The sequence below is a fragment of the Rhinopithecus roxellana genome, chromosome 13, assembly GCF_007565055.1.
Source record: "Rhinopithecus roxellana isolate Shanxi Qingling chromosome 13, ASM756505v1, whole genome shotgun sequence".
Classification (NCBI taxonomy): domain Eukaryota; kingdom Metazoa; phylum Chordata; class Mammalia; order Primates; family Cercopithecidae; genus Rhinopithecus; species Rhinopithecus roxellana.
The window spans coordinates 61,214,870-61,227,449 of NC_044561.1; the positions used below are offsets into that span (position 1 = coordinate 61,214,870).

Below are 12,580 nucleotides of genomic sequence, written 5' to 3' on the forward strand. Positions count from 1 at the left end.
ATACTTGGAAGTTCTCCTGCATATGCTCTCTTGCCTGTCTCCATGTAAGATGTGCCTTTGCTCCTCCTTTGCCTTCCACCATGATTGTGAGGGCTCTCCAGCTATTGGAACTGTGAGTTCATTAAATGTTTTTCCTTTACAAATTGCCCAGTCTTGGGTATGTCTTTATTAGCAGCATGAAAATGGATTAAGACAAGTGGCTCCTGATTTTGGTCCAAAGAATGAATTCTACAATTTCTTAACAGGAATTTGCAGTCATCCATCATTTGGCCACACCTTCTTCATATAACATTTTTTCCCTTTTATCTGACTGTTTCCCAGAGAAAGAGTCTTTTGGTATGACAACAAATGATTCTCTACTGACCCCTCTCCCTTAACTGACTCCCACCTGCCCAGTGGATCCCCAATATCCTCTTCAATGCCTCTGTAATAATTATTCTTTCCAGGTGTAGTTCAAGTCTCCTTTTTTCCATAAGGCCAAGCCATACAGATTGGTCCCTTCTTTCAACTTCTTTTAACCTTACTCTTTTTTTTTTTTTTTTTTTTTTTTTGAAGTCCTTGTCCTTTATTGGGCAAGGGATGAGAGAAGTGGACAGACCAGTTGGACATAGTAGATGGCTGTGTGAGGACAAAATGCTACCAGAAAGCCAGCCAATCCACACTCCCCTGAAATGGATGCTAATGCCCTTCAAACCCTGGGCATTGGTTTCATACACAGCCTATTCCAGAGATAAAAGAAGGGGTTCTTGTACAGCTTCTTGTTACCCTCAACCATGGAGGCAAGTTCTGAGTTCTGGTTTTCCTAGGACACTAACTCTAGTCACAAAGATCTCTGGAATGATCACACATGGTAGAGTGGCAGGGTGAATATTTCAAAAGGATGAGTAGAACAGGAGTCTTGCCCAAGCCCTGTTATGTCAGTGTCTGTATGTGGCCTCCCAGCCCAACCAGAAATTGACAGAGAGGCAGTATATGTTGAAAAGATATATATATATATATATATATATATATATATATATATATATATATATATATTTAGAACTAGGCAGCTGGACTCAGTTTAGATGATCCCGATTTTGTTGGCAACATCCAAAGCGTCCTAATCAGGAGCCAGTCGAACATAATGCCTTTTTCTCTCCATCAGGCCGAATCAGGGTGTTGACCCTGGCCACATCAATGTCATAGAGCTTCTTCACAGCCTGTTTAATCTGGTGCTTGTTGGCTTTAACATCCACAATGAACAGAAGTGTGTTGTTGTCTTCTATCTTCTTCATGGCAGACTCAGTGGTCAGCGGAAACTTGATGATAGCATAGTGGTCAAGCTTGTTTCTCCTGGGGGCGCTCTTCCCAGGATATTTGGGCTGCCTCCGGAGTCGCAGTGTCTTGGGCCGCCGGAAGGTGGGTGACGTGCGGATCTTCTTTTTTTGTGGCTGTGGACACCTTTCAACACTGCTTTCTTGGCCTTTAAAGCCTTCGCTTTGGCTTCGGCTTTAGGAGGGGCAGGAGCTTCCTTCTTCGCTTTCGGCGCCATCTTGTGAAAAGGGTCTACTCTCTTTTCTATTAAATTGTCCCATGCAAGAATGTGGGTGTGTGTGTGTATGTGTTTTGTATTAACTATGAATTTTTTCTCCCCAAATACATCAAAAGATTCTGTGTGGTGAGCTAAGTCGAAGTCTGAACTTATTCTGGAAATGATCCAAGAGATTAAATAAGTGAAGCGAATTCATTTATTCCACATATTTGACCTTCTCATGGGCGATTCAGCTGTGTCTAAATAAGTTTTTCACATATTAGAACTATCCACTGTAACACACATAAACCAAGACCAGGATTTGTAATAGGTGCATTTCTTTGGTGTGTCTGATTATTTTTTTGAGACTTAAAAATACTAGCATGAAATAGACAGTATACATAATCCAGGTAAAATTCATCTAATAAACAATGACCGTATCAGTTAATTTATATTTTATTTAATTAACTTATTTAAGAGGAATGTAAAATCAATTTAGTCCAGGCCTGTGACATAAGCTTATAATAAATAGTTTCCATTAGTGGGGAAAATACTAAGGTTATGCATATGTTGAAATAAGAATGAATTTTGATAGAAGAGACAGAGAAATGATTGAGATTCTGCTAATAGCAAGCTAAACTGGAACTAGAAAATTTACGGCAGTTTATTTCCAGCAGTGACATACTTTGGGTAAAACAATTTATTTTCTTTCTTTTTTTAATTCTGCTCGAATTTCTTAAGTGTATGGTATATGCTTTAAAATAACATCCCTTTAAATAACAGTAAATAATAAAAATAATCATTAAGAATTTTAAAAAATGAGATCTGTGAAGAAATACCTGTTCACAATGAAATAAAAAATGTATTTAATGGTATTTTAAAGTTACTCTGTATTGCTAAGATGAATTTTATTATTTTTAAAATTTTGTTTCCCTGGCCCCCTAGCATTTCATTGGCATAGGTAAGAATAAAAACTTTTGGTAACTTATTAAAATTTTTGTACTAAACAATTTCCATGCTTTCTAGAGTAGAATGCGAAAATGATCCGACTTTCATGTTTGGTTTAAGAAATGTTCTAATGTAGAAAACTTTGTATCCATTCGGTAAACCTTGAGACCCTGGCGTACACTCCAGGGCGATTAGGCAGGGCACACTTGTATCCAAATGAGGTCACACCAGCAAGGAACCACCTGTTGTTTTCTTGGCACATTAACGGTCCTCCTGAATCCCCCTAAAGAGTGAATTGCAAAACAAAATTGTAGATATGTCATCAATTGATCTAAACCTATAAAATTATTTGTACCAAATAAATTTAAAAATACGATTTAATTGCAAGTCATCTGTATATATTCTCACTTTCACTCTAAGTCAGGAATGAGAACCTCAGTAAGGAGGCAGAGACACTGTAACAACTAAGACATAATTTATAAATTTTATGGTGCAGCTTTTTAGTAGAAGTTTCACCACTTTAATTAGGCATTTTGGTGGATACTAAGAATTTCTTTAAAGCACAACTATGAAAAGCATCCCAAACAAATATTTATTAAAATCCAATCACTTTATTTAAGGAGATCTGCTGTAAGTGTCACAAAGGACATTGTGGAAAACACAAATTATTTCACAATATACTCTTCGGAAAAATTAGGAACTCACTTATAAAGTAGATTTTGTTCTCTTGGGCAGCATTATCGTTTTTGGGGCTCAACAAACACCATCCAATTTGAAAAACATTTCAACTGAAATAAGGAAGTCTGTGATATAATTTTTAGTGATAATTACTCATGTTTTCATCTGAGATTTCAAACTAAGAAATGTCTTTAATTTTTATGAATATTAATTACAGCAGATCCTAATAGATTACATAGATTTTATTTGCATATGATTCCTGTGTAATGCAATGATAATACAAACATATAATATCATTTTTTAATGACATGAAATTGACAAGTATTTTTCCTGTATTAATTGGGCAAATCTTTTTAATTAATTCATTTTATATTTATGAAGACATTTAAAGTTTTATGTGTTTTGAAATCATTGGTATAACAGAATATTTCAATCCCAGCTTGATGCTAGAAATTATCCTAAGAGACTTTTTGTCTGATCCTTTATTATCTTTGGGCCCTGTATTTAAAGAAAAAACTGTAGTCTATCAAAGCACCTTTTTTCCCCCTCCATACACAGGAACATAAATTGCACTGGCGACCATAGGTTACCAACATTCTAGTGTAACAAATGTGTTCAAACTGTTTGAAAGCAGTGACTGTGATTTCTAGTTCTGCCTCCCAAGCCCTTAATCTGTAATATAGGTTCTGAAATATTTATGGAACAGTATCTATCCAAGGATCAAAATACATTTTATGTGACTTGGAAATTATTAAAAATCAACTTCAGCTGTTTGGATATTTTTAAAAGGAGTCGTTTGTTTTTTCACATATCTTCTAAAATAATTTAATTTTTTGATAGACAAAAGGATCCAGACAGAACCAGGGTTTTAACTTACCCAGAACATACTGGGCCAGTTGCAGTTACTCAAGGATCCTACGGCAGACTTGTTGCCTATCGGCTGGGTGGTGTATCTGGTTGAGAGGCCTCAGTCTGTTTCCATTCCTTCCTGTCATCTAACTACACCACATCAGTTTAGTTATGTAACTTCTCCTTAACTTAATTTTCTTTTCTTTTCTTTTTTTTAAATTTTACTTTAAGTTCTGGGATACATGTCCAGAACATGCAGGCTTGTTACATAGGTATACATGTTCCATGGTGGTTTGCTGAACCTATTGACCCACCCTCTAAGTTCCTTCCCCTTGCCCCCCAGTCCCCAACAGGCTCTGGTGTGTATTGTTCCCTGTCCTGTGTCCATGTATTCTCATTATTCAACTCCCTCTCATGAGTGAGAACATGCAGTGTTTGGTTTTCTGTTCCTGTGTTAGTGTGCTGAGAATGATGGCTTCCAGCTTCATCCATGTCCCTGCAAAGGACATGATCTCATTCCCTTTTATGACTGCATAATATCTCATGGTGTATTTGTGCCACATTTTCTTTATTCATTCTATCATTGATGGGCATTTGGGTTGGTTCCAAGTCTTTGCTACTGTAAATAGTGCTGCAGTAAACATACGTGTGCATGTGTCTTTACAGTACAATGATTTATATTCCCTTGGGTATATACACAGTAATGGGATTGCTGGGTCAAATGGTATTTCTGGTTCTAGACCCTTGAGGAATCGCCACACTGTCTTCCACAATGGTTGAACTAATTTACACTCCCACCAACAGTGTAAAAGTGTTCCTAGTTCTTCACAACCTTGCCAACATCTATTGTTTCTTGACTTTTTAATAATAGCCATTCTGACTGGCATGAGATGGTATCTCATCGTGCTTTTGATTTGCATTTCTCTAATGATCAGTGATGTTGAGTTTTTTTTTTAATATGTTTATTGACTTTCCTTAATTTTCTGATTTGTTCAGTGAAGGTATTAATATTTCATTATTGCACTGTCTCGGAGATATAATGAGTACTTCAAAAATATGCATGGGGCCGGGCGCAGTGGCTCACACTTGTGATCTCAGCACTTTGGGAGGCCGAGACAGGTGGATCACCTGAGGTCAGGAGTTCAAGATCAGCCTGGCCAACATGGTGAAACTCAGTCTATACTAAAAATAGAAAAAATTAGCCAGGTGTGGTGATAGGTGCCTGTAATCCCAGGTACTCGGGAGGCTGAGGCAGGAGAATCACTTGAATCTGGCAGGCGGAGGTTGCAGTGAGCAGAGATCGTGCCACTGCACTCCAGCCTGGGCAATAAGAGCAAAACTCTGACTCAAAAATAAATACATAAATACATAAATATTTTTAAAAATATGCATTAATTTACAGAACATAAAGTATTAACCTTAAGTTTACGTTTCTAGTGGGATGCTATATTTATAAGTAAAAAAAATGAGTACCTTCTTGAGTGTCTGAGTGCAAGGGTTGGTGACCACCTTTGTTCAGAACAATACTTCTCATACTTTAGTGTGCATCAGAATCTCCTGGAAGATGTGACAAACACACATAGCTGTCCCCACTCTCATAGTTTCTGATTCAGCAGATATGTGATGGGACCTGAGAATTTGCATTTCTAGCAGATTCTCAGGTGGTGCTGCTGGACTGGAGGCAACACATTGAAAGCCATTGTTATAGAATATGGCTTGGAATGGCAGGTAGAGTGTCCGTCACTGAATTTTATGTAGAGAAGATATTCTCCAGCCATTGATGTTGCCTTTAAATCCAAACTACTACCACTAAAAGGCAAGCCTTCAGTAAGTCAGAAGATATGCCTGGTGTGGATGACTAATAAGGCACATTCTTTGCCATCGTAAGGCTAAAAAATGATGCTTCGAAGAACTTATTCAAATAATGTATTTGAACAGTAATAACGTGTTCACAATTTTAAAGAATGCATTTTTGTTTAGTCAGTTAATCCTGTTATAAAACATAGTATTAAAGTTGAACAAAGAAAATCATATGACAATCTAGCATATTAATTACTCAATAATGATAACATTTTATTATACAAGGTATTACCTTACGTAGGACATTTCTTACTTGCCAATGAATAACATGCTTAGACTGTGTAGAATCCGAGCTAACTATAAGATTTCAGAGACCTGGCATGAGTTAATGACTTAATGTAACCCTAAAATCAATAGCATCAGCTGTCATATTTTCTGCCTAGTGCATGAGGTGTCTGCCACACAATCCCCATTAGCCGTAATTGAAGTTGTCCAGATGATTTCCCTCCTGCACAAGAATTCTATAGATCTCCTTCTAAGTGGCAATATATCTTACCTTTAGCACACTTTTCATTTCAAAAAAGAAGTATAAGACCCGGAGACAAATTTTAAACAAGAAAAAAGCCATCTTATTTGTCTTGAATTTGCAAGTATTTATCAAAGCAGAATAAATGTAAAACGAAGCTGGAAATTTAACACACCTGAAGACATTGATTTAATGAGAGGACTTAGACACAGATGATCTGAATAAGCATCAATTTATATGGCTTGTCATGTGTTGGTAGTATGACATATATGTGTTAATATATAAAATAACTTGCTACACTTTAACACGGTGAAACCATTTTCCCATGACATAAACTGCTATTTCTTCATTTAGAAAGTACTCATTTGGTTGGTAATGCTAGCAGGTTTAATCTAATCCAGCAGACATTAACGCATTGATATGTTATTAATTTTCAAATATAGAAAATATGCCAGAAGATTTATTTGCTAAGTTTCATAATAAAAACGGTTAACATTTTTGAGTAATTGCTTGATGCCTTACATGGATTATCTCATTTAAACCTCTTCATAAACACTTAGTGACTTGCCCAAAGTCTCACCAATAAGTGTTACGGCCAGGATCAAACAAGAATAGTCTGAACGTAGAATCCATGCTCTTCATGACTACCCCATGCTGTACCTAAAAATTAATTACAATTCTAAAATCTAGCAGAGCTTCCCTTTTTATTTATTGTGTGTACTTGGGTTTCATGGAGCTAATAGACAGGAACATTATTTTTAGGTGGCAAGATGTTTCAGTGAAGGTAGTATGTGGGTAAGATTTTTTTTCTAATGGTCACACAGGTCAAGAGCTATTGACACTTCAAATTTATTGCAATATTGACATTAGCACTACAGCAAGGTCAAATTACTACATTTCTAATATAAAGTGTAAACAATAATATCAAAACCAGAGCCAGGGTTATGCCAGTCTATTAAGTTATTTATTTCCCCTTTTGTTAGCTGTAAACTGACTAACTAGGCTATGCAGATTTTCATCAAGAAATTACTTCAGGTTACTGCACTCCTGGATGATATTCTAAACTCAGGGTTGAAATTTAGAGGCCCATAGACTAAACCAGCCCTCAGGCCCTGTTTTTGCTTATTTGTTTTAAGTTTGCAGGGGGTTTAAAATAATTGGAAATTTGAAAAGATATGCTTTTAGATAAGGTACATACTTTCTGGCTCAACCCAGGTCCACCGCTCATTTTAGCTGGCTGCCTCACACATTCAAGTATTATGTCTAGTCTCCAAAGACATCTGATTTGTAACCTATTTTCTTAAAAAATTATTTTTGTTTCCAATGCTCAGGTGTACCCAACAGGATTATGCAAATAGGCAAAAAGTAACAGTTTTGTAAAAGAAGAGAAATAAAAGAACCTTGATTATTTCTTTACTCCCAAATTATTGTTAAGCAATGAAAGAACTATAACACCAGTGCTTTCTGAAAATGTACAGTGAGGAGTTTTACATCTTTACCTGACAAGAATCTATTCCTCCTTCTTCATAGCCTGCACATATCATATTTTCAGTAATGTTATATTCTGGCATCTGCTGTTGGCATTTCTCGTTTGATAGAAGAGGAACATCAGCTTCTTGCAGTATGTTTGCAGTACTACCTGCTCAAAATGGAGAATGCAGCCAGTCAGTCAGAAGTGATCAACATGCATCCTTGAATGAACCACCATCAGTCTTATTTATTCCAACATTTCACTCTCATTATCGAGTACTGTGTGTATATATAATGGAACTAAATACTAAACCTTGCACACTAAAGCACATAATAAAGCCCATCTGTGGATTTTGCCAAATGGATAACAGGAAAGCTCTTCTTTCTTACCGAAGGGCTAGTAGGAGCGACGGATTAGACTAGATGGTCTTTGGGCATCTTCAGTGATTTTAAACAGTTACAGGATTGCTCATGGGGGAAAACGCTCACCAACACAAACTGTTTCATTCAGGGAAATTAGCAACAGCTCAGAAATCCAGAAGTGCTTTTCATTTGGCACCTGAGGAGGTGCTCGCTTCCGTATAATAGCATTCAGCTTCTTTGTGGTGCTGTGTGAGTGAGCAGGTGCACATTGAGCAGAGGACAAAGCTCAGATGAACTATGCCCTGGTCTAGGGGCAATCAGCTTGTCATCCACACCCAGGTGAAGAGAAAGGAGGCATTTAAAACAAAATAAAGCAGAGTGTACTTGCCTGCTTTTTACAAAGTGATTCATCCACTAGAAGTACGAATCTCTGTTTGCTGAAACACTAATCCCAAGAGAGATATGAAACAAGCAGGTGTCTAGTGCCTCAGAAAAGGTAGATGATAAGCACTTTCTAATAATTAGCATTTCTATTTGGTTCCTCAAGAGAGGCAGAATGTTGAAGAGAAGTTAGTACATTTGACAGCCATTGATGCTGCAAAAATTTATGTGACCTCATTTCCAGCTAAATTTAATTCATGCACTAAATGAAGGACGCAAAAGAAGAGTGTTTGTGCACATGTGCGTGTGTGTGTGTAATTTAGATGCAAAACAGATACATATGACTCAGTAGTGCGTTGGTAAATGCATATCAATTGTATCTCCAGAAAAATGAAAGCCCCATAGGTCTTCTTCTCATTTTACTGGTGTAAACACTTCCACAATGACCAATTTCAAGGTACCAGCATGGCAGTGAACATGGAGTAAGCATTATTAGATAACTTTTCAAGTGTGACAATGGACTATAAGTTAAGAAAATGAATTGGGGAGATTAAAATGGAGGAGAAAATTTGGCATCTCACTGTTATCCATTCTATGAGGATCAAGGATGACTTGACAGACTTTAATTTTGTAATAAAAACCAAGGCCACTCCTGCTGCTTGTCAATGAAGGTTAAAATTTGTTTGGTAGATGATAAAACTGTTTCATAAAGGAACATTTGAGCAGTGTCTGTTTATTGATTGCCTTGATTTAACCAACTAATATCACCTCATTTCTTCATAGTGAACAATATGTTCATGGTTTTCCTAGCTAATTAGTTAATATAATATGCTCAAAAGATTGAAAACTGGGATTTTTCTTGTCTTTTTTTTGAGATGAAGCCTCGCTCTTGTCCCCCAGGCTGGAGTGCAATGGCACAATCTCGGCTCACTGCAACCTCTGCCTCCTGGGTTCAAGTGATTCTCCTGCCTCAGCCTCCCGAGTAGCTGGGATTACAGGTGCGTACCACCACGCCTGGCTAATTTTTTTTTTGTATTTTAAGTAGAGACGGGGTTTCACCATGTTGGCCAGGCTGGTCTCGAACTCCTGACCTCAGGTGATCCACCCGCCTCGGCATCCCAAAATGCTGGGCTTACAGGCATGAGCCATCACGCCCAGCCAGAAAACTGAAATGTTATGAAATTAAGTAGACAGAAATCATAAAGCAAAGTTCATAAAATATGTGAAAGTTACCATCACTCAAGAAAGATTTAAACATGATCTAGCTGTTTATGCCTAAATGAAATTGATCTCAGATACAGTTTATTTCCTGGCTCCATACCACTCTTAGAGACTTTCTTAAGTCAATCAGACATGTATCTTTATTAACAATAAGTAAACGTAAGCCACATTTACTCAGCTTAAAAAATCCAAAAAACAAACAAAAAAATTTCCTATGAAATAAAGAGTTTCAAATTTTGTTATTGGTTAATTTGGTTTTGAAGAGCCTACATTGTGGTCATAAAATGTCTTTTAGCTTGAAGTCTAAAAAGAGAGAATATCTATCTGGGAATCATTTTTACCATTAAAATTTCAAGTTTAATAAATCATAATATTTTTCAAGAAGGAGAAATATATGAATATATAGTCTTTGACGTCAGTATACTTGATGGACAGCAGACATGAGGCCTTTTCAGCAACACAGTGTCATTGCTGTGAAGAACTTTTGCAAGAATTATCAGAAGAGCATTTGACTTAGAACTTTGTGCTTTCTCTTATAATAGGTAAGGACATTTTAAATGTGAGTACTTTGATTCTGAGACCCTCTACCTTTTCACAAGATTTTCTGCATTTTCATCTTAAATACATTTAGGACTTTTAAACATCATGGCTCTAATTTGTTGTGACTGCAGGGATCAGGTCCTTTTATCAGACTACAGTACCTTTTCTGATGCTTTATTATTTATGAGTGGTTAAAACTCTGTCCCAGATAGGGCACTCCTATTAGAAATTCCACAGCCAATGAGCCTTGTGGTTACATTTAGAGGATATGAAGTACGAGAATACTTTTCAAAAAAAAGTATGATTATTTTTATTTATTTATTTATTTATTTTATTATTATTATACTTTAAGTTCTAGGGTACATGTGCATAACGTGCAGGTTTGTTACATATGTATACTTGTGCCATGTTGGTGTGCTGCACCCATCAACTCGTCAGCACCCATCAACTCATCATTTAGATCAGGTATAACTCCCAATGCAATCCCTCCCCTCTCCCCCCTCCCCATAATAGGCCCCAGTGTGTGATGTTCCCCCTCAGGAGTCCAAGTGATCTCATTGTTCAGTTCCCACCTATGAGTGAGAACATGCGGTGTTTGGTTTTCTGTTCTTGCGAGAGTTTGCTGAGAATGGATTTCTGTGTTTGGAAAACATGCAGTTAATGCTGGGGGTGAATGGTATATCAACTGATGGATACAATGTAAGATTCATGTCCAATCTGAGTCTTCTTGTCAGTAAGCAGAATTAGCATGTCCAAGTTAGAAGAGATTCCATTCTCATTTTAAGAAAATGTGAGTGTGAGGCCTTCACATTATAAATAAAGACAGCTTTATTAGTTTGGAAAATGTGACAAGTAATAATTTGGATTGTGATGAGACTTTATCATGTGATTGACAAAAAAAGTTTTTGTAACCCCAGTTTACATTCATTTTAATGAGTTTTTTTTTTAAACTTTATCAGAGTGTTTATAATACTAAAACTAGATATTGAGTTTGGGGGACACTTGAATTCCCCCTCAAAAGAATATAGTTTTATAATATCCTCTATGCAATCTGAAGAAATTTTTAAAAACTCTACAAATATATAGGCCAGGCGCGGTGGCTCAGGACTATAATCCCAGCACTTTGGGAGGCCGAGGCGGGTGGATCACGAGGTCAGGAGATCGACACGATCCTGGCTAACACAGTGAAACCCCGTCTCTATTAAAAATACAAAAAAAAAAAAAAAAATTAGCCGGGTGTGGTGATGGGCGCCTGTAGTCCCAGCTACACCCGAGGCTGAGGCAGGAGAATGGCGTGATCCCGGGAGGCGGAGCATGCAGTGAGCCGAGATCGCCCCACTGCACTCCAGCCTGGGCTACACTGCGTGACTCTGTCTCAAAAACAAACAAACAAACAAACAAAACTCTACAAATATACAAACTCTACAAGTATTCCTTTGAAAATTCTACACATATACAACTCTAAATACACATGTACATGCTTGACAGTACTTTTAGGAGATACTGAAAAATTGTGATATAAGATTTGCAAAGATGTTGAAAGTATTCACATTATAAAGCCTGTTTTTAAGGTTTTTTTTTTTTTTTTTTTTTTTGAGTCTGATAATTTACCTTGATATACAACCGTCCCCCAACCAGCAATAGAACAATTTCTTCCTGCAGGAAAAACTTGATTTTCTTCTGGTAAACAAATAGGTTGTATGTAATCTGGAAAAACAAGCAAACAGCAAAAAGACCAAACAAAGAAAAAGAAAGAACAGATTTACAAGCATTTCTAACAAGTTTTAAAAATCAATAATTTTCAACATTTAATCTAAAAAACATGTACTTTTGTTTTATCCTACCTGTACAAATTTTAGACATCGGTCTTAGGGGAAATAGGCATTTCAGAGGAGCACTTACTTTGACAATAGATTAGCTACCACTGGTGGCCTTTTAGGGTCTTTTACAAGTCTCCTTATTACTCTTTTTTTTTTTTTTTTTTTTTTGAGATGGAGTCTCGCTCTGTTGCCCAGGCTGGAGTGCAGTGGCCGGATCTTGGCTCACTGCAAGCTTCACCTCCCAGGTTCCCGCCATTCTCCTGCCTCAGCCTCCCGAGTAGCTGGGACCACAGGCGCCGCCACCACGCCTGGCTAGTTTTTTGTGTTTTTAGTAGAGAAAGGATTTCACTGTGTTAGTCAGGATGGTCTTGATCTCCTGCCTCGTGATCCGCCTGTCTTGGCCTCCCAAGTGCTGGGATTACAGGCGCGAGCCACCACGCCTGGGCCCTCATTACTCTTTTATAGTGTAAAAAA

General features: G+C 37.2%; 1 protein-coding gene and 1 pseudogene across 2 annotated transcripts in view; both read right to left on the reverse strand.

The window, feature by feature from the left end:
- Nucleotides 1–1,060: 1,060 nt before the first annotated feature.
- LOC104673913 lies at nt 1,061–1,537 on the reverse strand (annotated as a pseudogene). Its single transcript, XR_749576.2, has one exon. The product of XR_749576.2 is annotated as a 60S ribosomal protein L23a pseudogene (transcript).
- Nucleotides 1,538–1,713: 176 nt separating this feature from the next.
- TMPRSS15 (transmembrane serine protease 15) overlaps nt 1,714–12,580 on the reverse strand; it is a 142,482-nt gene continuing 131,615 nt past the window's right edge. Inside the window, exons 23-25 of the mRNA XM_010378086.2 lie at nt 11,898–11,993; nt 7,811–7,950; nt 1,714–2,741 (exon numbers count right to left, since the gene is read on the reverse strand). Of these exons, the coding sequence (XP_010376388.1) occupies nt 2,586–2,741; nt 7,811–7,950; nt 11,898–11,993 (392 nt within the window). The 3' untranslated portion in view covers nt 1,714–2,585. The remainder of the gene's footprint in view (nt 2,742–7,810; nt 7,951–11,897; nt 11,994–12,580) is intronic.